General features: G+C 41.1%; 1 protein-coding gene and 1 long non-coding RNA gene across 2 annotated transcripts in view; both read right to left on the bottom strand.

Moving 5' to 3' along the window:
* LOC124720364 (putative zinc finger protein 66) overlaps window positions 1-20,231 on the bottom strand; it is a 106,795-nt gene extending 86,564 nt beyond the window's left edge. Inside the window, exons 1-3 of the mRNA XM_047245694.1 lie at window positions 20,050-20,231; window positions 18,306-18,394; window positions 5,247-5,309 (exon numbers count right to left, since the gene is read on the bottom strand). Of these exons, the coding sequence (XP_047101650.1) occupies window positions 5,247-5,309; window positions 18,306-18,377 (135 nt within the window). The 5' untranslated portion in view covers window positions 18,378-18,394; window positions 20,050-20,231. The remainder of the gene's footprint in view (window positions 1-5,246; window positions 5,310-18,305; window positions 18,395-20,049) is intronic.
* A 2,598-nt stretch (window positions 20,232-22,829) lies between these two features.
* LOC124720365 lies at window positions 22,830-23,670 on the bottom strand. Its single transcript, XR_007006136.1, has 3 exons — window positions 23,400-23,670; window positions 23,140-23,241; window positions 22,830-22,962 (listed from the first exon to the last, which is right to left on the bottom strand). It is a non-coding gene; the product is annotated as an uncharacterized LOC124720365 (long non-coding RNA).
* Between the last annotated feature and the right edge of the window lie 804 nt (window positions 23,671-24,474).

Below are 24,474 nucleotides of genomic sequence, written 5' to 3'. Positions count from 1 at the left end.
TTGGGAGGCAGAGGCAGAGCCCCCTGATGGGCGGAGGAGGCGGAGGGGGGACAGGATAGGGGTGAGGATACTGCGGAAGGAGTGGACACAACTGAGGCAAACGAAGTGGTCAATGGCACGGGATGGAGGCGGTCATACTTCTTCCTGGCCTCAGAATAAGAGAGCCGATCCAAAGTTTTCATTTCTTGTATCTTCTTCTCCTTCTGATATGCAGGGCAGGCTGAGGATCTAGGCGAGTGGACGCCAGGACAATTAATGCACCGAGGTGGTGGGGTGCATGTATGTTGCTCACGAAGAGGACATCCACAATCGCCACAAAGGGGCTCAGCCTCACACCGTGACGACATGTGCCCGAAGCGCAAACACCTAAAACAGCGCATAGGAGGCGGGACGTAAGGTCGCACGTCGCACCGGTAGCATATCACCTTTACCTTCTCCAGGAGAACGTCCCCCTCGAAGGCGAAGATAAAGGCCCCGGTGTCAATGCGACGGTCTTTGGGGCCGCGCTGGACTCGCCGGACGAAATGCACGCCGCGGCGCTCCAGGTTGGCCCTGAGCTCCTCATCAGATTGTAGCAGGAGGTCACGATGAAAAATAACCCCCTGTGTCCTATTTAGTGCCAGATGTGGGACAATTGATACTGGGATGTCCCCTAGGCAGTCGCACGCCTGGAGCGCCACCGACTGTGTGGCGGAGGTGGTCTAGATAAGAACGGACCCTGAATGCATCTTGCTGAGAGCCTCGATTTCCCCGAAGACGTCCTCAATGTGCTGAACAAAGAACGTGGGCTTGGAGGTGGCGAACGTCCCCCCATCGGTTCGAGAACAGACCAAATAGCGGGGGAAGTACTTCGCCCCAAGCCAGCGGGCCTGTCCCTCCTCCCATGGAGTGGCCAAGGGGGAAAGGGCAGGAGAACCAGAACTAGAAACGGTACCTTTTCTTTTGAAAGACTCGGCCGCAGAGCGACCTGATACGTGTTGACGTTTCATCTGCGAAACGTCTGCCCCGATACCACCCACTCCGACCAGGGGCTCTCGCCACGGGCGCCACCCAGCCGCAGCAAGGGCCACCTGGCAGGATGACCATTGCCGGGAGTCCTGATGCCCCAAGGAGACGGGCATCTACTCCTTGGCCGACGTGGGGAGGGTGCAGCTCAGGTATCGGCAGTACGATCCCTGTGTTGTCAGGGGGCTACAACCTAGAGGGTACATGACGACCCCACCACAACGGGCTGGCTACCGTGCTGGATTTCTGGTGCCATGGAAAGTCCATCATGATCGCTGGTGCAGATGGAGATGCACTATGGGCGTAACTTGGACAACCCATCAGGCGTTTAGGCCCAATTTGAGGAATAGTGGGTATGGTTACAATGCCGGTGCAATGCTGAGTGCCAAGGTTGTAGTGCACTTAGGACCAGTAAGGTGTCCTTCCCCAAAAGGCTCGTACTTCTGTAGAATTTTGAAAAATGGAGGTCAAACCCCAAGGGGGACCATCACATAGAAGGCCGAAACGGTTGAAACTCCTTTTAGTCGCCTCTTACGACAGGCAGGAATACCTCGGGCCTATTCTTACCCCGGACCCGCAGGGGGGAGGTTGTGTGTGTGCGTTAGCTATGACTGACTGACATAATCACAAGAGAAGGTATCTGTAAAGTTTACATGTGGTAATGGCAGGTACTTCACACCTATCTATTTGTACCATTGAGTTCAAATATATCTTACTGCTTGCATGTAATTTAAGGCATAAGGTAATGATTAACTGCATGGCACAAGTGCTGAGTCATTGAAAGGCACATCAACTTAGCTAGCTTTCCCACAGATACTACTTCAGAACTATGGTCATTTTACAGGCTGACTACATTGTGGCAACACTGTGAAAAAGCAGAGTAAACAGTTTCACATGACATAATTATGGGATCCATTTCCATTCTTGCAGATGAATTGATTTTTTTCAAGAGCCATCATAAAGGATCACAAAATCATTCAAGAAGACTTTTGCACCAACATGGTATGTCTGTAAATTTGCACGTATTTCCTGTGACTTTTCTTACAAACTGGAATGATCTTTGACTTTTTCTATACATGTGACAAACCACTGTTCCATAAATGAACAATTCGGATGGCAGAAAGGTGTCTGTCTGTTCAGCACTGTTTTTTGTGTAACTGAATCTGCTAACTACACTTTATGGTCATGTGACCTCTGATGTGTTCAGCATCTACTTTTGGAGTGCATTCCATATGGAATTATATGGATTATAGCTCTGGACTTTACTGCAAAATGCTTCTGCCTTTTTCTAGTACTTGGTGGCTCAATGGGTAATTGTGACACTACAAATCCAAAGATCCTTGATCACTGAACGGCAGGTACTTTGTAACTTGTTGGGTAAATCAGTTCAGAGGTGGAAACAGAGTAACAGCAAATTGTAGTCAGCAGAACTGTGTGTAACAGAGAACTCCAGTGTTCAAAATCTCCACGCTGATGACAGGTTTACCTCTAGTTTAATTTTATGTTTGCCTTTCTGTCATGTATTCTCCTCATGACACAAGCAGATGACCGATCCTTTGCTCTGTCATATACTCCAGTGAACAATGTATTAGCCTTACAAAGGGGCTTTCCAAAATTATAAAACTTGAGAATGCATTTCACATGGAATCTGCAGCTTTATTAGCTCCTTTCTGGCTGCTGTGCATGTATGTCTGCAAGAAAGTTTGCAAGCCACCAAATGGTGCATCGTTGATGTCATCTTGTACCACTACTACTACTACTACTACTACTACTAGGCTCTTCTATGGTGTTCTATATGTAGCATCCTTTACAGATGAACCACATGAACCACAGTTTTCCCAATATAAAAAAGTTGATGATTTCCCATCCTACCACCATCCTTATGTGCTTGTTCCACTTCATATCACTTTGCAATGTTATGGTTCAAATGGCTTTGAGCACTATGGGATTTAACTTCTGAGGTCATCAGTCCCCTAGAACTTAGAACTACTTAAACCTGACTAATCTAAGGACATCACACACATATCCACGCCCGATGCAGGATTCGAACCTGCGACCGTAGCGGTCGTGCGGTTCCAGACTGTAGTGCCTAGAACAGCACGGCCACTCCGGCCGGCCCCTGCAATGTTATGCATAAACATTTTATTGACCAGACTGTCAATCTGTGGAGTACCAATGTTGTATTCTAACATTATGGGATTGTTTTTCCTACTCATCTGCATTCACTTGAATATTTCTACATCTGCCATTCATCACACCAAATAAAAAGTTTGTCCAAGTCATCTTGTATCCTCACAGTCACTCAGTCATGACCCTTCCCCACACACAATGCCGTTAGCAAACAGACACAGAATACTGCTCATCAGATCATTTCATACATAGATATGGCACTATTCTCTGTGGCACTATTCATGATGCTCATGTCTCTGAGAAACAGTCACTGTTGAGGTCAAAGTACTGGCCTCTGTTACTTGAGAAGTCTATGCGCCATTCACATCTCAGGGAACCTATTCCATATGCTCATACCTCAATTTACAGTATGCAGTGATGCACTGTTCAAACGCTTTCCTGAAATCTAGGAATATGGAATCTAGCCTGTTGCCCGTCATCCATGGTTCACAGTAAGTAATTTGACGGAAGACCAAGATGAATATTGCACAAAATCAATGCTGATTTGTGGATAAAAACTTTTCTGTCTCAAAGAAATTAATTATATTTGAACTGAGGATATGTTCAGGAACTATGGAGCAAGTAAGCGTTACGATATTGTTCTGTAATTTTACAGGTACGTTCTTTTACCATTCTTATATACAGAAGCCACCTGAACTTTTTCCCAGCTGCCTAAGTCTTTGCACTAGGAGAGAGATTTGCAATAAATGCAAGCTAAGTATGAGGCCAATGCTGTAGAGTACTCACTGGACAAATGATTTGTGATTCTGTTTGGACATGGCAACTATTTTGTTTTCAACTCTTCCAGTTGCTTCGCTACTTCATGGATCCTATTACTATGTTCCCAAACAGGGGTCTGTGTGGGAGTGAAAGAACATGTTTGTATGATCCTCCTGCACAAACTTGATAACTAAATACACAGAGGGGTTAGTTATCATCATCTGCTTTCCTCCAAAGCCGCACCAGACTGGTCACTGACTGCCTGGATAGAAGTCATTTTCACTCTGCAGCGGAGTGTGCGCTGATATGAAACTTCCTGGCAGATTAAAACTGTGTGCTGGACTGAGACTCGAACTCGGGACCTTTGCCTTTCGTGAGCAGGTGCTCTACCATCTGAGCTACCCAAGCACAACTCACACCCTGTCCTCACAGCTTTACTTCTGCCAGTACTTCGTCTCCCACCTTCCAAACTTACAGAAGTGAACCTTGCAGAAGTAAACCTGTGAGGACAGGGCGTCAGTCGTGCTTGGGTAGCTCAGATGGTAGAGCACTAGCCCGTGAAAGGCCAAGGTCCTGAGTTCAAGTCTCAGTGCAGCACACAGTTTTAATCTGCCAGGAAGTTTAATTTACGATTGTTGCTGTGCTGGCATCATGATCACTATCCCCTCTCTGTACTGATACCATTCGTAAGGGCAAGCCTGTTTGTAGTTACAGTGTCTAAAATATTTCAATTTTGCATGGGCTGTTAAACTAGCAGCTTACGACAACTTTTAGAAAACTGTTCAAAAGTACTTCACAAGACTGCCTGTCCATACCAATTGCAATGTATGCACAGACATCTTAGTCTCTACTCAGTAGGTTAGGATCACCTACTTTTTCTGCACTACTTTGTGTAGATTTTTCTTGGATGATTCTGTAACTGTCACAGCAGTAACACGTGGCGAATAAATGCATCCAATGCAGGAGTTCACATACACGGAACCATTAAGGGAACTGCTCATTAAAACAGGAAGTCATAGCTTAAGTCTTGGTACCAATCATCATAACTTCATCACTGCAATCTCATTTAATTCTTATTTGTGCTTATAATGCAAAGAAGCAATTCTACAAACTCACAAGTTGAACTTCACCTGCTGAAAGATAATGTTTAAATCCAGATGGGTAAAGTGTAACAAAATATTCTATTTTACCTGTTTCCTCATTTCCAACCTGGGGCATACTGTAATACTGTAACTCTTGTCCTCTTTACCCTAAAGTAAAAACCGGACTGATAAACTGAATACACACAAGCAATTGATTACCACAGCTCAGCAATGATTAATTGCATGTAGTCATATAAATTCTAAAATTACCTCTTTATTCGCACCCTCCTCCAACTCTTCTTTTACATTCATGCTGCATGGGTAAACTTGGGCCTGTGGCAAAAATAACAAACTGTAATAAGTACATTTAAGCAGTCATAGTCCTCCCACATTATATAAAATGTATCACACAGATAAACCCCAACTGTCATACTACTTTATAACTAAATAGAAGTTATGGTTAAGTGTTCTCTTTTGAGTTCAAAATTCTGACTGAGCAGTTCACTATGCTATACTTCAATGGGAGGAAGCAAAAAATTGTAAGGCTGATAAATGACAATGCCTTTGAAAATTCATTATGATCTTCAGCTTTAGCCTTCTCCCTATGCTATTGTTTTCAATCATATTTTCTAGTTTCATTATCTACATATGCATATAATGGTACTGTAATCAAATAAAATAACATGGCTACTACCTAAAACAATGATATCAATGTTGTTCAAAAAATCGTTGTTGTTCATATCAAATTACAATACAGCTTACACCAACAGTGTGGGGGTGCAGAAACTGGACTGTCAAGTGCCACATCTCTCTAACTACTTTTATGATCAGAATCATAAAATGTCTAGAACAATTACATCAAATCGTTTTGTTGCACTGAATGCTTATTTATGATAAAATTAGTAAACACACACACACACACACACTACCTTGGCACACTACGTAATACTATTCTAACTTCATGAATTCCTTTTGATGGGACAAGCACGTTTCTAACAGTACAAAAAGAGAGAGTAGGCTACAGACTACACCAGTCCTATTCTGTGGATCCGAACTATGGGTTTTACTAGCTGATCTCAAAAGAAGACAAAGTTCTGGAAAGATTATTTATGGAGCAGCATCAGCATACCAAGACTGAAAAACCCATAATGTCAAAGGAAGTGCTGGAATGAGAACAAATGAAATAGTGATAGCATAGGAAGAAAATCATTAAACTGATATTGGGATCTGTTGAGAACATTAGATAATTAGCAGCCAAATAATAATTTTTGATTGGAAATCGCCTTACAGATAGAAACTAAGTAGACAACTTAACTTTAAGAAAGAGCGTATCGACAAAACAATGAAGCAAAATGGTGTATGCAAAGAAGATGCCCTGAAGAAAGATGTTGGACAGAAAATAGAAAGAATACAGCAACATGTTATTAATTGATGTTTGTATTAATTAACTGCCTACAATAATACTAATACACAAGTACAAGTAATGATGATGATTATTATTTTAATAATAATAATAATAATAATAATAAATGAAAAGCACCAGTTTGCTTAATATGACTATGATTTTATTATTATTACTATCTGAGCCATGGCGGGCTACCTCTTTGAATTCCCATCCTGCACTTGGTGATGTCACTTCTTTTGCTTGGAACTCGTGGCGCCATGGGGAACAGTAGAGCCACGCAGGATATGTAAACAGTATTTGCCATTCAGCCACAATTAACAGAATGGAGTGACTAGTAGCCCTTTAAAAGTTCTGTCAAGTCAATAGTTGCAGGCACAGGTGTTAACAGAAGACGGAACATTGGTGTGGTCTTGACTATCTGTATTTGCTATTGGTTCTACTCTGTGGAAGTCACATTACGCAACAATCTTTCTCATCTGAAAAACTGCCCGATTTGAGTTGTGTTGCATGACTTAATACCTCGTGGCATTGCCTTGGAAGGGGTTAGGGTAGTGTCTAGCAAGCAGACAAGCTTGTTATGCTATTCAGTTCCCCGCATTCAGCGGTGGATTCGATGATTTGGCAATCCTGAACACTGCTTTAAGTGTGACCATGTTTAGCCTTAGACGAAGTTCTTGATGAGAATCATCTGACGAGTCCATTGATCTGCCCAACTATCGTGGCCATGTGGTTGTATTAAGTGAGAATGACAGTGGAATTTAGATACTCCTTAGTCTGCTCCAGTTTTCTACTGTTGTGGCACACTTTGATCGTTTTGGACTTTGACTCAGGGCATGCTTATCATGCTGTGGCTGTTAATATTACCTCTGTACATCAGCCTCATGGAATTCACCGCTGCCAGCTACTGATAGGCTGACTTCACTCAAGTTACGTAAATCACCATTTAAAATTTCTACTAAAATTTTGTACATTTTGATTTTTTGGGGGTTTGTTGGGTTGAGTGCATTTGTTGTACATACTGTCTAGCACTGTTATAATGGTCACATGCTGATCATCTCTATGTGAATCTCACGCCATATTCAGATGTCATCCAGACTCGTGAAAATATAGCCTGTTGGTAAGTAACAGACACATTTGAGGCTCACAGGCTGGAACAAGCAAAAGTGTGTAAAAGTGTTACTGAGCTCTGATTGTTTTTCGTCTTTGTTCAGTGGCTATTTGTGAGCTGGAGAGTGAAAGAAATTTATTCCGTCTCAGGGCTAGTTACTGCTTACTACATTTAATTGTTCAACTGTTTGTTATTTGAAAGTTGTCATGGAGTGACCTTTTAGCACCTGTTATTTATTTACTGCTACAAGTTGGTTCTGACCACTAATTACTGGTTCTCCTATTTAAAGGGCGTTCTTCAGCTGCTATGCATGCACATTCACATACTGAATCACTTACACATCTTCTACGGTATACCTTAATAGAATTTTCACTGTGTCTGAAGACAGTTATATCGATCTGTGCACGCTCATTCTCTTTTTAATTACTTAACTGCTCACTGGTGCAAGATTTAGAAACTTGCTCTGTCTGTCTGCCTGAAAGAAGCTCTAGAAATCAGTGCACCTGTTTACTTTATTAAATTATCTAGATGCACTTGGAGATGTATTTTAAGAATTTCCTTTTTCTATTGGTCCCGAGGCAGCTATAAATTGTTCTGTCTTCCAATGTAGCTATTCAGTTTTAATCTTTGAAATGAGTTATGCTTCTATGTTGTCTTGAAGAGCCATCTGTTTCCAAATAATTATTTGTCCATTTGTTGAAGCACTTTTTGAGTTGTGGTTTGTGAAGATGGAAATTTTGAATCTAAAATCTAAGAACTGGTGTCAACACAGCCTTTGTCTTTAACTATTGCCTTATTTAAATTCTCACTAAACTTAGGTTTGTAACGCCTTCAATCTGAAAAGTTCAGAGTGTTGTTTGTAATCCTGCAAATGTATCTGATTATAATTATTTTTCTTAAATAAATACATTTTAATAAACAATGGAGACTCATGTGAACCCCAATCCATCCAGTCCTTTCATTTAATTTCCCCTTTTCCTGTTGGATGTTGCAGATATACCTAAGTTGAAACAAGGCCATAGGAGTAGGCAACATCCATTAAAACTACTGATAGCCTTGGGACAGCCAGCCTTGAAAAAACTCTGCCATCTCATCAGCAAAATGTCTGAGACAGGCAAAATACCCCCCCAGACTTCAAGAAGAATATAATAATTGCAACCCCCAAAGAAAGCAAATGTTGACAGGCGTGAAAATTACCAATCAGTTTAATAAGTCACAGCTGTAGTTGGGAAGGGAGTGAGACAGGGTTTTAGCCTATCACTGGTGTCACTCAGTCTGTATATTGAGCAAGCAATAAAGGGGCTAAATGAAAAATTTTGAGTAGGAATTAAAATCCACGGAGAAGAAATAAAGACTTTGAGGTTTGCCGATGACATTGTAATTCTGTCAGAGACAGCAAAGGGCCTGGAAGTTGAACAGAATGGACAGTGCATTCAAAGAGGGATATAAGATGAACATCAACAAAAGCAAAATGAGGATAATGGAATGTAGTCGAATTAAATTGGGTGGTGATGACAGAATTACATTATGAAATAAGACAATTAAGGTAATAGATAAGTTTTGCTATTTGGGGAGCAAAATAACTGATGACGGTCAAAGTAGAGAGAATATAAAATGTAGACTGGCAATGCCAAGGAAAGCATTTCTGAAGAAGAGAAATTTGTTCACATAGAGTATACATTTAAGTGCCAGGAAGTCTTCTCTGAAAGTATTTGCATTGAGTGTATTCATGTACAGAAGTGAAACATGGACAATAAGTAGTTTAGATGAGAACAGAAGTTTTCAAAACGCGGTGGTACAGAAGAATGCTGAACATTACATGGGTAGATTGTGTAACTAATGAGAAGATACTGAATAGAATTGGGGAGAAGAGGAATTTGTGGAACAATTTAACAAGAAGAAGGGACTGGTTGGTAGGACACGTTCTGAGCCATCAAGGGATCATCAATTTAGTATTGGAGGGAAGCATGGAGGGTGAAAATCATAGAGGGTGACCACGGCATGAATATACTAAACAGATTCAGGAGGATGTAGGTTGCAGTAGTTACTCGGGGATTAAGAAGCTTGCACAGGATAGAGCAGCATGGGGAGCTGCATCAATCCAGTCTTGTCACTGAAGAGCACAACAACAACAGAAGGGGTGGATGTGCTTTGCAACCAGTTTACAATACTCCTTTTGTGACATAGTGCCTCGCACGAGCTCCACTGGACCCATGGGTGCCCACATGGTTGTTTCCCGGAGTATAATGAAGGCCCCAACAGTGCAAGAGTCCAGGGGCTGTTCCCCTTGTGGGTGACGGAAATGCACACTCCCAAAGCCATGATGAAGGTATCAGGATTCTTCAGACCACGCAGTGCTCTGCCATTGTGCCAACATCCGGCGCCAATAGTTACATGCCTATTTCAGTTGTTGTCGATGTCATGGCGTGGGTCACCAGCTGCACAGGCTCATTAGGAGTGTTTGGAGCATTGGGCATTCAGGCACAATTGTACTCTGCCCAGCATTAATGTCTGATTTTAGTTACACCACAGTTTGTTGCCTGTCTTGTTTTACCAAACTGCCCAGCCTATGATGTCTACCATCTGTCATGAGGGGTACTTTCCCAACCCCATAATGTCTGGCCATGGTCTCACCTTTGTTTTTCCATGTGTTGAAGACAACTGCCACAGTACTACTCAAACACCTGACAAGCTGTGCAGCTTCCAAAATGCTCATACCAAGTCTTCAGCCCATCAAAATCTGCTCTCAGTCAAACTCAGATTGTGCGCATTTCCTATTTTACAACAAGACAAGATGCTCACTGATACTCCAGGCAACATGCGTGTGTCTGAGTAGAAGACAATGTAAGATGCTATTGCCTGGATGAGTTTATACTGATAGCAGATCAGTGGTCATAATGTTTTGGTCGCTGTGTATATGGATTTAGTATTATGACTTCCAAATGGATGCTGGGCAATGCCAAGGGACCATTCCGCAACATTTGAGGCAATTGTCAAATGCATCAATTTATTACAAGGGTGTACGAGAAAATAATGACTCTAAAATTTTGATTCTGTTCTTAATATCAGTTGTCATGCATATTACACTGTTGATGTTACCACTTTGCTGAGACAATATGGAGCACCCTCCTGTCGCAGTGTTTAACATATGTATTATTTAACTGTGTCAGCACGTGAGAAAACCCTCAGACAACATAGCACCAATTCAAATAGTTCATCCACATGTGGAGCACCCTCTCTTTCAGCATGACAATGCCAGACCATACATAACATTTTTGCACCTGCAACAGGCCGACACCTTTGATTCATAATTATTGATCATCCTCCATATGGTCCCAGTTTGACCCAAAGAATTTTCAACTGTTTCCAAAACCTAAAGAACACCTTCAAGGACTTAACTCTGATAGTGATGAATTAGTGTGAGCAGAGGTGAAGCTGTGGGTCTGCCAATGAAGTCAAACATTCTACTTTGACAACACCAACAACGTGGTGTCTCACTGGGAGAAAGGTGTTCAGTGCCACGGTGATTATGTTTGAAATAAATATATAAACTTTAAGAATAAAGATGTAAAATGTTAATAAAGTTTGTATTAATTAAAATGCTTCAATCATTTCCAAATAAAAATTTTGTGCCATCTTTCCAGCATGTGCTTATTCCCAAAATATACACCAATTAAAAATTAAGTTTTAATTAATTTGACAAGGAAGGTGGCTATCTACATCTACATTTATACTCCGCAAGCCACCCAACGGTGTGTGGCGGAGGGCACTTTATGTGCCACTGTCATTACCTCCCTTTCCTGTTCCAGTCGTGTATGGTTCGGGGGAAGAACGACTGTCTTAAAGCCTCCGCGCGCGCTCTAATCTCTCTAATTTTACATTCGTGATCTCCTCGGGAGGTATAAGTAGGGGGAAGCAATATATTCGATACCTCATCCAGAAACGCACCCTCTCGAAACCTGGACAGCAAGCTACACCGCGATGCAGAGTGCCTCTCTTGCAGAGTCTGCCACTTGAGTTTATTAAACATCTCCGTAACGCTATCACGGTTACCAAATAACCCTGTGACGAAACGCGCCGCTCTTTTTTGGATCTTCTCTATCTCCTCCGTCAGACCGATCTGGTACGGATCCCACACTGATGAGCAATACTGAAGTATAGGTCGAACGAGTGTTTTGTAAGCCACCTCCTTTGTTGATGGACTACATTTTCTAAGCACTCTCCCAATGAATCTCAACCTGGTACCCGCCTTACCAACAATTAATTTTATATGATCATTCCACTTCAAATCGTTCCGCACGCATACTCCCAGATATTTTACAGAAGTAACAGCTACCAGTGTTTGTTCCGCTATCATATAATCATACAATAAAGGATCCTTCTTTCTATGTATTCGCAATACATTACATTTGTCTATGTTAAGGGTCAGTTGCCACTCCCTGCACCAAGTGCCTATCCACTGCAGATCTTCCCGCATTTCGCTACAATTTTCTAATGCTGCAACTTCTCTGTATACTACAGCATCATCCGCAAAAAGCCGCATGGAACTTCCGACACTATCTACTAGGTCATTTATATATATTGTGAAAAGCAATGGTCCCATAACAGTCCCCTGTGGCACGCCAGAGGTTACTTTAACGTCTGTAGACGTCTCTCCATTGATGACAACATGCTGTGTTCTGTTTGCTAAAAACTCTTCAATCCAGCCACACAGTTGGTCTGATATTCCGTAGGCTCTTACTTTGTTTATCAGGCGACAGTGCGGAACTGTATCGAACGCCTTCCGGAAGTCAAGAAAAATAGCATCTACCTGGGAACCTGTATCTAATATTTTCTGGGTCTCATGAACAAATAAAGCGAGTTGGGTCTCACACGATCGCTGTTTCCGGAATCCATGTTGATTCCTACATAGTAGATTCTGGGTTTCCAAAAACGACACGATACTCGAGCAAAAAACATGTTCTAAAATTCTACAACAGATCGACGTCAGAGATATAGGTCTATAGTTTTGCGTATCTGCTCGGCGACCCTTCTTGAAGACTGGGACTATCTGTGCTCTTTTCCAATCATTTGGAACCCTCCGTTCCTCTAGAGACTTGCGGTACATGGCTGTTAGAAGGGGGGCAAGTTCTTTCGCGTACTCTGTGTAGAATCGAATTGGTATCCCGTCAGGTCCAGTGGACTTTTCTCTATTGAGTGATTCCAGTTGCTTTTCTATTCCTTGGACACTTATTTCGATGTCAGCCATTTTTTCGTTTGTGCGAGGATTTAGAGAAGGAACTGCAGTGCGGTCTTCCTCTGTGGAACAGCTTTGGAAAAAGGTATTTAGTATTTCAGCTTTACGCGTGTCATCCTCTGTTTCAATGCCATCATCATCCCGTAGTGTCTGGATATGCTGTTTCGAGCCACTTACTCATTTAATGTAACACCAGAACTTCCTAGGATTTTCTGTCAAGTCGGTACATAGAATTTTACTTTCGAATTCACTGAACGCTTCACGCATAGCCCTCCTTACGCTAACTTTCACATCGTTTAGCTTCTGTTTGTCTGAGAGGTTTTGGCTGCGTTTAAACTTGGAGTGGAGCTCTCTTTGCTTTTGCAGTAGTTTCCTAACTTTGTAGTTGAACCACGGTGGGTTTTTCCCGTCCCTCACAGTTTTACTCAACACGTACCTGTCTAAAACGCATTTTACGATCGCCTTGAACTTTTTCCATAAACAGTCAACATCGTCAGTGGCGGAACAAATTTTCGTTTTGATCTGTTAGGTAGTCTGAAATCTGCCTTCTATTACTCTTGCTAAACAGATAAACCTTCCTCCCTTTTTTTACATTCCTATTAACTTCCATATTCAGGGATGCTGCAACGGCCTTATGATCACTGATTCCCTGTTCTGTACATACAGAGTCGAAAAGTTCGGGTCTGTTTGTTATCAGTAGGTCCAAGATGTTATCTCCACAAGTCGGTTCTCTGTTTAATTGCTCAAGGTAATTTTCGGATAGTGCACTCAGTATAATGTCACTCGATGCTCTGTCCCTACCACCCGTCCTAAACATCTGAGTGTCCCAGTCTATATCTGGTAAATTGAAATCTCCACCTAAGACTATAACATGCTGAGAAAATTTATGTGAAATGTATTCCAAATTTTCTCTCAGTTGTTCTGCCACTAATGCTGCTGAGTCGGGAGGTCGGTAAAAGGAGCCAATTATTAACCTAGTTCGGCTGTTGAGTGTAACCTCCACCCATAATAATTCACAGGAACTATCCACTTCTACTTCACTACAGGATAAACTACTACTAACAGCGACGAACACTCCACCACCGGTTGCATGCAATCTATCCTTTCTAAACACCGTCTGTACCTTTGTAAAAATTTCGGCAGAATTTATCTCTGGCTTAAGCCAGCTTTCTGTACCTATAACGATTTCAGCTTTGGTGCTTTCTATCAGCGCTTGAAGTTCTGGTACTTTACCAACGCAGCTTCGACAGTTGACAATTACAATACCGATTGCTGCTTGGTCCCCGCATGTCCTGACTTTGCCCTGCACCCATTGAGGCTGTTGCCCTTTCTGTACTTGACCAAGGCCATCTAACCTAAAAAACCGCCCAGCCCACGCCGCACAACCCCTGCTACCCGTGTAGCCGCTTGTTGCGTGTAGTGGACTCCTGACCTATCCAGCGGAACCCGAAACCCCACCACCCTATGGCACAAGTCGAGGAATCTGCAGCCCACACGGTCGCAGAACCGTCTCAGCCTCTGATTCAGACCATCCACTCGGCTCTGTATCAAAGGTCCGCACTCAGTCCTGTCAACGATGCAACGATGCTGCAGATGGTGAGCTCTGCTTTCATCCCACTAGCGAGACTGGCAGTCTTCACCAAATCAGATAGCCGCCGGAAGCCAGAAAGGATTTCCTCCGATCCATAGCGACACATCATTGGTGCCGACATGAGCGACCACCTGCAGATGGGTGCACCCTGTACCCTTCATGGCATCCAGAAGGACCCTTTCCACATCTGGAATGACTCCCCCTGGTATGCACACGGGGTGCACATTGGTTTTCTTCCCTTCTCTTGCTGCCATTTCCCTAAGGGGCCCCATTACGCGCCTGACGTTGGAGCTCTCAAGTACCAGTAAGCCCACCCTCTGCGACTGCCCGGATCTTGCAGACTGAGGGGCAACCTCTGGAACAGGACAAGTAGCCATGTCAGGCCGAAGATCAGTATCAGCCTGAGACAGAGCCTGAAACCGGTTCGTCAGACAAACTGGAGAGGCTTTCCGTTTAGCCCTCCGGAATGTCTTTCGCCCCCTGCCACACCTTGAGATGACCTCTCACTCTACCACAGGTGAGGGATCAGCCTCAATGCGGGCAGTATCCCAGGCAACCACAGTCGTAGTCCGATCAGGGGATGCGTGGGACGAGCTGGCCGTCCCCGACAAACCCCCATCCGGACCCCCACAGTGATGCCCATTGGCAACAGCCTCAAGCTGTGTGACCGAAGCCAACACTGCCTGAAGCTGGGAGCAAAGGGATGCCAACTCAGCCTGCATCCGAACACAGCAGTTGCACTCCCTATCCATGCTAAAAACTGTTTTGCAAAGAACGTCTGAACTAATCTACAGAGAGCGCAAACAAATCGACAAAATTTAACCGGTTATTAAAATACAAGATTGCCTAGTAAATGCAGTAATGCTGCTACTTGCGCACTGCTGACACTGCTCGGCGGCGGAAGGAGACTACGTGAATTTACACTATTCAGGTACTAAAACGCGATGCTACGCTCTCAAATACTATAATACGCCCGAAATTTATGAATTAAACAATGCAAGTACCAAAAACACGCAAAGAAATTAAGAATTAAACTATGTAACAAATGAGCGAGCTAGGAGTATACGACTTGCTGCTCAGCTGCTTATCCAACGGCGGCAGGGAGCACTTTCAACTGATATAATGTCTACATTTATCTTTTAAGGTCATAGGGAAGTTCAGTCCATCAACTAACACAGCACACAGTGTATGAGAAGACTTCTTGTAGGTAAAAGTTAACATTATGGGCACCACTTGGATTTTTTGGTTAACTTTAGGCTGTGCTACTGGTCAATTTTTGACCACATCCTTTACTTGGCTTTCAAATTTCTAGGCTTTGTCAGCTCACAGCCACACTGCCACCTTTGAACATAGGCTAGGCCTTGAGCTGCACTATGAATCAGTCTGCCACCACAACCAATATTTCAAGGGGGGAGTGGGTCTAGCACCACATTTTAACCTTGTAGCCTTTGAATAGTTCTCCAGTTTAGGTCCAAGGCCAATGACTCTTAAAATTGATTTTCATTTACATAACTTGTGTTGTGCATACATATCATTCTGTATGCCAAACCATCATTAGGTCAGGGGTGAAAGCCAAGGCTTTAACTATGTTGGGTCTAACCACTCTTTTACTGTATTTCATAAAATTTACTAAATTCACTTTCCTACCGTTTCCTCACTGTGATGGTTTAGAATTAGTGTTGTGATACAGCTTGTCAAATTAATTGCAAGCTGATCACATAGTTTGTACGAACTATAATGAAGCACTCACATATATGCAAATGCTGCATTAATGCTATCACAGTACTTCTGCAGTTGCACCTAAGATGTATGCTGAAGCAGACTTTTTCAGCACAGACAGTACACATGTAGTTTGTGTGATTGTGTCAGTACCCTCAATTCTGGTTGGCAGAATAAAAATACAAGTGGCACCATGTGAATTTGTTTCCCTGCTGATGGCTGAATACCCTACAAACAGTTGCACTGCATCAGATTTTAAGGGACATGTATATGTAAGATTATTTACACCAGTAACTTGAACACTGTGGCCGTTTCACAAATGATATGAGTAACAATGTGCAGCAAACACAGAAAGTGGTTATGAACACACCTGTCAATATTTTATGTGTAACCACATGGCTCCATCAAAACTTCGCTACCAACATACAAATTCATTCTGCTGTGTAACAATTTATGCTTCCATGTGATATTTGTCTGAAATTTAACTTTACTGCTGACAGTTCTACTTACATATTGTTCACATATTCAAAGCCAACAAAATGTATTTCTCAGATTAGTGACCATGTGTATTTACAAATTAATGTATTTTGGAAATACAGAAGCGTCCGATTCCACCCGTCTGCTTTGACCCACGATGTCAAAACTACGACTTCAATATGGCACCTATGACATCATTATGTAAACATGGCCACGAACACGAATATACATTGAAAAACCAACACACACACACACACACACACACACACACACACACACACACACACACACATTCCACAAAAAAACCTAATGAAACTAATGTGACAAGCGTGGGAAATTGGGGGTTTTTTGGGTGGGAACAAAGTAAATATAAACAAATTTAGACACACACCACCATACCAAATCACACAAAATGACGAAAAAACCGACAAAACAAAACTCCCCAAATTATCCTCTGGAATCTGACACTTCCCTTGACCTATATAGATCAACTGCAGCCCCCAATCCCACAAATTGGAATCTAACACTTCCCTTGACCTATATAGGTCAACAGATACTAACAATACCAAATCATAAAACCCAAAACTACAACCACGTCCACAATCATAACTACCTCAAAAAACACAACAAACCAAGAAAATTGGAATGAAACACTTCCCTTGACCTGTTATCCTTACGACATCTCCCTGGTCTGAGACGCCGGAACTTTAGTAAGCCTCATTTCTTCACGACACACTGAACACTTCACAACTTCATCCGAAACTCTGAATAGTTGAAGAAATTTTATTAGAGGCAACGCACTGTCCCCCATCATCGCTGACAATTGAAAACTGTTGACCTTGTCGGTCATATTCATTCCTACCAAAGACATAAAAAAAGCCATTTACCAAAATTCACATATGATGAACAGAAAAAACTACGATAACATCGACATAGCAAAACCAAAATTGTTAACTCACTGAAAAATATTCCGCTGAAAGCACAGGCACTACCGATACCACACACGTGCAATGCTACCACGCAAATGAACCCCATACGCCATGTAACACACTACCCATAAACACACTACCAGAAAGAACCACTGACCACAACAATACACCACCTATAAACGTGCCACACATGCAAACTAAACCAAACACATCACCTAACACACAACACGTAAACACACAACAGAGGACCACCGATCACATCAAAACAATAACTACAAACACGCCACTCTCATGAGCTAAATTCCACTAAGTCGTGATGTCACACACCACAACAGCCTTACGTCATGGGTCAAAGCCGACAGGTGGGATCGGATACTTCGGTCAACCTTTTATTTTACATCAATAAATAAATTACAATTCTCATTCCATATCACGATACACTGCAATAATTCGTTAACTGCCGCCATACCATTTACAAATTTAATGACACTCCTAACATTCATTCACTATAGTCACAGTTATTCTTAAGTTGTCTTAGGTTGTCATTTAAAAGAAGCGTATCAGAGCAGAATATACCAATCTTATGGCAACCACTTTATCAGTATAATTGGGTTGTGCATTAAAAAAGTTTTCCATGTTTACTGAACATTAAATTGAAACCCTTCCTCAATTCTATGTGAGGTTTAATACAAGGCTTACTTCAATGCTCTGTGCAAAATGTCATATTTAAGACTGAAAGTTCATCAATTCAGAAAACAAAATTATTCATGTTTCCAGCTGTATGACATCAATTGTATGTATTCACACATCATAATACACACATAAATTAACGAAACACTTAAGAAATACAAGTAAGCCACTTACCATGAAGCATAACTCAGTTTGTACTTCATCTGTTCCCTCTTTTTTTATCCACAGAGTTGGCTCCTGGTCCATGGCTTCAGTTCTACAGTCTGAAAAGAAAAAGCAATCAGATAAGAAAAGTTTTACTCAGTTTCTGTTACCATGAGGTATATCTCAAAGGCAGTATTTTCACTCATATATTGCATGCAGTAAATGGCTGATTACACAGGAAACAGATTGAAAGTGGCTGAGGAAAAGTGTGTTCAGTTATATAAACTCATTTACATTTCTAAGGTCATCAAGAGTGAGAACAATCATAAAGCAACATGCACTGGAAACTGAGCATTTAAAGTTGCTAGGCTACTGCTCCTTTGTAACACTGGCTCATGGATACTGTCCTGCAGTGACAATTATGGTAGATGTGCAATTTTGCGTGCATGCATTAACTTCAGCATTGCAAACAATCAAGGCAGTCTATAGATTGCAGCGATATTACTTAATAACACCAAATATTTCATTCTACACTTGGTTCATTGTGTTAATTTCAGTGTGATAGGGACATGATGAAAATCCGGACGTACGGATTGTTTATAAGTGAATATGCATTTCCAACATAGGCATTACCTTGAAACTTCCTTCATCTGTATTCTTTCACGGAAGTATGCTCAATTTAGTACAGTAAGCATCATCATTTTAGAATCTTTACCTGCTATTTAAGAAAACCATATACTTGTACCCTAGACTGCACACTGCAACACGTAAGTTCTCATTCTTGATTACCATCAAGATTAAACATTGGTTAGCATTTTCTAACAAAACTGATTTACTGAAACGACTTCATGCTAACTGTAACTGTGATGAATGAGCTATTGAGTTCTGATGAAATGTAATGGTTTATGTTAGACAAATTACAGTTAATCTGTACCTTTTATTTCGCCAGTTCGTAAATAATGTTACAGTACTCATACAGAACTCCATTAAAACCCACACACTACAACAAACTGGTATTTACACATGATTAGACGAATACTAACGACACGAGTAATCAAAGCACAGTGAAAACTAACAAAATGCAACAGAATTACAGCATTTCCTTTCATGTGAACATACTCAAAACATGATGTGCTGTATATAGTAACTGTGGGCACTTGAAAAAAATGCTTACATTAGCCCTAAAATATGGAGCCGCTATATGTCTACATCAAATCACAGAAAATTATCATCACAATCATTATTACTGCTAAGTAAGTCAACATAACCGTACTAACATAGCCAATGTTCGAATTTCACTGTCCGCCTTTTATCGTTAGTCACGAAGTACATGATGGAGATCACTGTATAGAGAAACTGTTCCTGAGAACAGGTCACCCTCTCAGCCGTTTCCTTTACAAAGATACACGTAGCGATTTTACCGGACAGGCCAAAATCAAGCACTAACAACTCAGGCATTTAGTTGTTATGAACATAACCTGGAGAATTACAACATTCACACACCGTCACTAAGCACACTATAGGTGATGTGATCACAATTAAGTACAGAATAAAATCTCATCTTTCTGTACCAATTAAAAATTAAAAAAAAAGAAAAAAAAATGCAGCAGCCTCAAACACAGCTACCACAGCGTCATCACAAGATATTCGCGAACTATTACAGTCATCAAACTCAACTGTTCCTGTGGTAGAAATTAAGTACTATGTTAATTTACTCGTGAATCACATTTCTTCACTTACTCTTGTTTTCACTTTATAAACGCTTACAAATTACCTGGAGAATGTCACACAAATTCCCACAACACCACGAGGTTGCCGCGGACTACACAGTACAGTTGTGGCGATTCGTGAATGAGTCGTTCATTTGAACGACTCCAAATAAAGAATCGTAAGAATCGAATCGTCATTCGGACGATTCGTCATTCAAAAGAATCGTAAGAACGATTGGGTGTTTTCGAGTCGTGACGATTCCAAGTTCCAACGATTCATAGATTCTTAGTACGCTATGCTTCGAAGGCAACTTCCGAATCATGCCGAGTCGTGCCGAATGATTACGACCGCCAGATGGCAGTCAAGTGGAGGATGCGTGTGAACAAAGGAAGCTCCGAACAAACAAACGAAGTTCGTGGGCCGTAATATTACTCATGCAAACCAAGCTGACACTTGGCGGTGGCTGGCGGGAACAAGCGTAAAGGCATTTCACATTTACTATCGCTACCGTCAGCCACCGCGCCGACGTCAGCTTTGTTTGCGCGAGTAATACACGAACTAGTGATGACAGAAACGATATACGGCGAGTTCACAGCTCCCAATACACACGATTAAAATCAAGAAATCCAAGTATGATTAATAAATACGTACCTCTTATTTGTTGAAGATGCAATGCAAAACACACACACCTTTACACACGAGCAATAGCACTTGGATTATGTATATTTCGCGTATCTCGAAAACGGTCCTAACGATTTGGATGAAATTTTGTATTTAGACTGGTGTTGCTTTTTGAGTTCACCTACATAGTTCCATTCCTTCGTAAAAAGTCAATTTTACAATATATATGGTTTTTATGTTTATCTGTATATAGGTGTCTTTACTTTTACAGCACGCAAAATTTTCTGTGTGGGAGGGCTGTCAACTGCGTTGTGAATTACAAGGGTGATGTGGACGTGGAAAGACATCTTAGCACAGAAAAACATAGGATGATATGAACCAAACCACGTCTCCCACACTGCTAGATTTAGTTACTATAAAACAGACGTCTGTAGTTAGATACGTTCAAGCCACACAACCAAACTAGCATACCACGTAATTTTGCACCACCTTTCACACAAATCGACTCCTCTTCCCTGGCATACTGTAATAAAACAATAGATGCAATCAAATCAAACGTGACCTTTCATCAATTAAGGCATTACACGTATAAATCGACTTGTAACGTCATATGCATATTTACTCATAAATAAACTATTTCTGGCATATCTTGTCATGACACAGTTCGATTCCAAGCCCATTGACAATTTCAGACATGTCCTGCCATCTGTGAGTAAGATGTAGAACTTTTTGCATTCCGTAAGAATCGTGCCATCGCAGACTAGAATGAATCGTTAACGAATCGTAGGAATCGATTCGCAATGTGAGATTGAATCGTAGGAATCGAATCGGGAAAAAGAGTCGTGTTGCCCAACTCTACTACACAGAACATGAAGCAGTGGTGGGCAGAAAATCGCGTATCTGTTAGAAATCACAGTGACTGAGAAGTCACAAATATCACAATAGAATCTAACTGCGATTACAGTCATAGTTAGCAGTTGCAAGTAGCATTTCACATCCAACACCGTGTGCCATCTGTTGGCCAAATTCCGTACTGCTTTCTGCGATTTCAGTGACAAGTCGCGGCTAGAAGTCGTAAGTAGCAACTAAATTGCTCAGTTATAGTGCGATCTGTTGGCCAAAGTTCGTACTACACTATTCGCTATCGAGTCAAATTGCGATTTCTGTGACAAATCGGAACACGAAGTCGCAAGTAGCAACTAAAAAGCGCAGTTAACATTCTTTTCCTAGTGTCATTTGTTGACCGACGTGCATACTTCGTTATGAGAGCCTTGTATCTCACGAGATCGATGTGCTGTGTGAGCATATAAAGGGCTTATTTCAATAGTGGTAAAAGTCCATTTTTGTTCATTTTGAGGTACAGAGTTCTAAAGTTAAATGAGCGCTGAAAATTCTGCAGTTGAGATACCACAAATATTCAAGCATATGGCTTCTTGCTAGCGATAAACCTTTCTTTCTGTTTGTTTGGATCATTAATTTCAGAAACATTATAGACAGAAAAGTGGAGGTAATGGACTTGTACCACTATTGAAATAAGCCTTTCATATTATATGACTACATGCACATTCAGCATCAGTTATGGTTGGTCAAACAGAGCTGTGACTCAGAATGCATTATATTAATAAAAAGCAACATTGCCTTTTTCTACTGAAAATTTCAAGTAACGTAACAAATGTGTTTGAATTTGTTTCCAATATGACAGTTTTTGTTAATACTCCACATGCCTACAGGAATTTGCAATGATAACACAGCAGAACTCAGATACCTGTATAAGTGTAATCAAATGAAACCAATAGTATTGAGTCATATGAATGCCTCACGTTTGTTCTGACACAGTTCAAGACTCTGGAGAAAAGTTTTACACTTGGTGTTCTACATGGCAACTTCACACACATGAACTTTTTGCCGACACTACTACCACCACCTACATAAGTAAGCTTTTCCTGTGTTACTTTCAAGAAGTGCACTTAAACTATTCCTGTTTTAACTGGAAGATCTGTGCTTCCCACTTTCATATCAACAGCCTCAAAATGCATATTAGACTTCAGGATATGTTACAGGTCAGTGTCACATCAAGATTGTGGCGAAAGGGGGGCGGCATGTCACTCTCCAATAAGTGTTTACCAATAAAGAAGTGGTGGAAAATTTACGGGTATAAGACGGCTTAACATGTGTAAAATGAGGTTTTCATTATTCATTTACTGTATTTGACATTTATTATTCCTTTAAAATCGCACAATTTCAATAAAACACACTGCAAATCTTCTAAGAGCTGTCTTGAATCTTCACGATTCTCTCTCAAGAACTTTGCTGTGTTTAGATAAGTACAGCAACCAGTAATCAGTCGAAACTGCGTCTGCAAAACCACAAGGATTTTTAAACATGTTTGCTGTCACTAATTACAAGCAATGTATTTGACAGAGTAGATTGCTAATATTTGCTGTAATGAAAGCCACTCAATGGGGTATGTTTCACATTTGCGAGAACGATCTCACTTTAGTAATAAAGTTCATCGAAACGCTTAGGAACTAACCTCTCATCTGGCGAAGACAGTCTAAAGACGCAGTGGCAAATTCTCCACATCTGTTGACAATGATATTTTGAGTTATAACTTTACTGGGCGACTGAAATATACCTGTGAACGTAACAATATGTTAGAATTCATTTTATAAACACGATTTATTACGGTACTGTATGGCTACTTACACATTAATTACACTATTTATATTTTCACTGTTGTTTCTTTAATACAAAATTAAAGCCAACGGAAGAACAAACGTAAAACATACTTACTAATGACAGTTTTTTTGAGATGCAATTTTCTGTGTGGACAGATGTAACTTTTTCATGCAGTGAGAATTCGCAGAACAGCAGAAGTAGCAGAAATCGCAGTGGTAGTGTGCGGAGGGATACACGACATGGGTTGTCTAAAACTGCGACAAATCATAATTAAGAATAGCAGATACTCAAAAGTATCATTCACAGAAATCACTTATTTCGAAAAATCGCAGTTTAGCCCATCACTAACACGAACTAGCCTCTAGCGACAGCGAAACACAGTAAGTGACATTGTTCACAGAAGTTACCACATCCAGTTGAAGGCGCTGAGAGTATTGTCTTAGAAGACGAAATTTTTGGCGGGCAGAAAGATCTGTGTTTGTTATTGTTTTCGTCCAGGCGGTAGATGTCGCGTGGAACTTTTGTAGTAACTCAGTAATAGGTTTTGTGGTATTGTGAATTCTAAGAGACGAAAAACGGAACGCAAATTTGTTGGAGAGAAAACAGGAAACCTAATATACATTCGCATTCTGGGAGGCAAACAGGCTGATCGGTTAAAATGATTGTCGTGAGTATCGTATTTTCCCATAGAATATAAATATATATGATTTATTTAATACTGTGGCATATGTACTCAAGCCGCACGTGTAGTGTTGTACTCATGATCGTTATAAACGGCAGATTTAGCTCCATAGCTGTATTGTATGCAACGTAGTACTGTTGTATTGGCTGTTGGAACGCTTCTTCAAATGTAACTCTCGTTTAAACATGTTGAGATGTTAATTAATGGAGTTTTGGACTTTATTTTTAGTCACTGAAGTATATAGCGATGAAACTCGCTAAAAACAGGAAGAGAAATGCAGCAAAACAAGAGATACTGTGGGAAATTCACATTTGCAAAATAAGATGCCGAAATAGCAGGTAAGGGTTCATATGAATGTCTCGCCTGACATTCAGAAAATTCTTAAATCAAATCAGTGTCTAGTAAATTCACTCTTGATTATTAATCATAAGGATCATTAGGGAGTAAATGGTTTAGGGTATGTTAGAATGGACAATTTTTAGATCTTAGCTTCGCTACTTGGAAAGA

This window comes from Schistocerca piceifrons, chromosome 11 (genome assembly GCF_021461385.2).
Source record: "Schistocerca piceifrons isolate TAMUIC-IGC-003096 chromosome 11, iqSchPice1.1, whole genome shotgun sequence".
Lineage (NCBI taxonomy): Eukaryota > Metazoa > Arthropoda > Insecta > Orthoptera > Acrididae > Schistocerca > Schistocerca piceifrons.
Note: the sequence above shows the minus strand (reverse complement) of the source record. Positions and strands in the feature narration are given on the sequence as shown.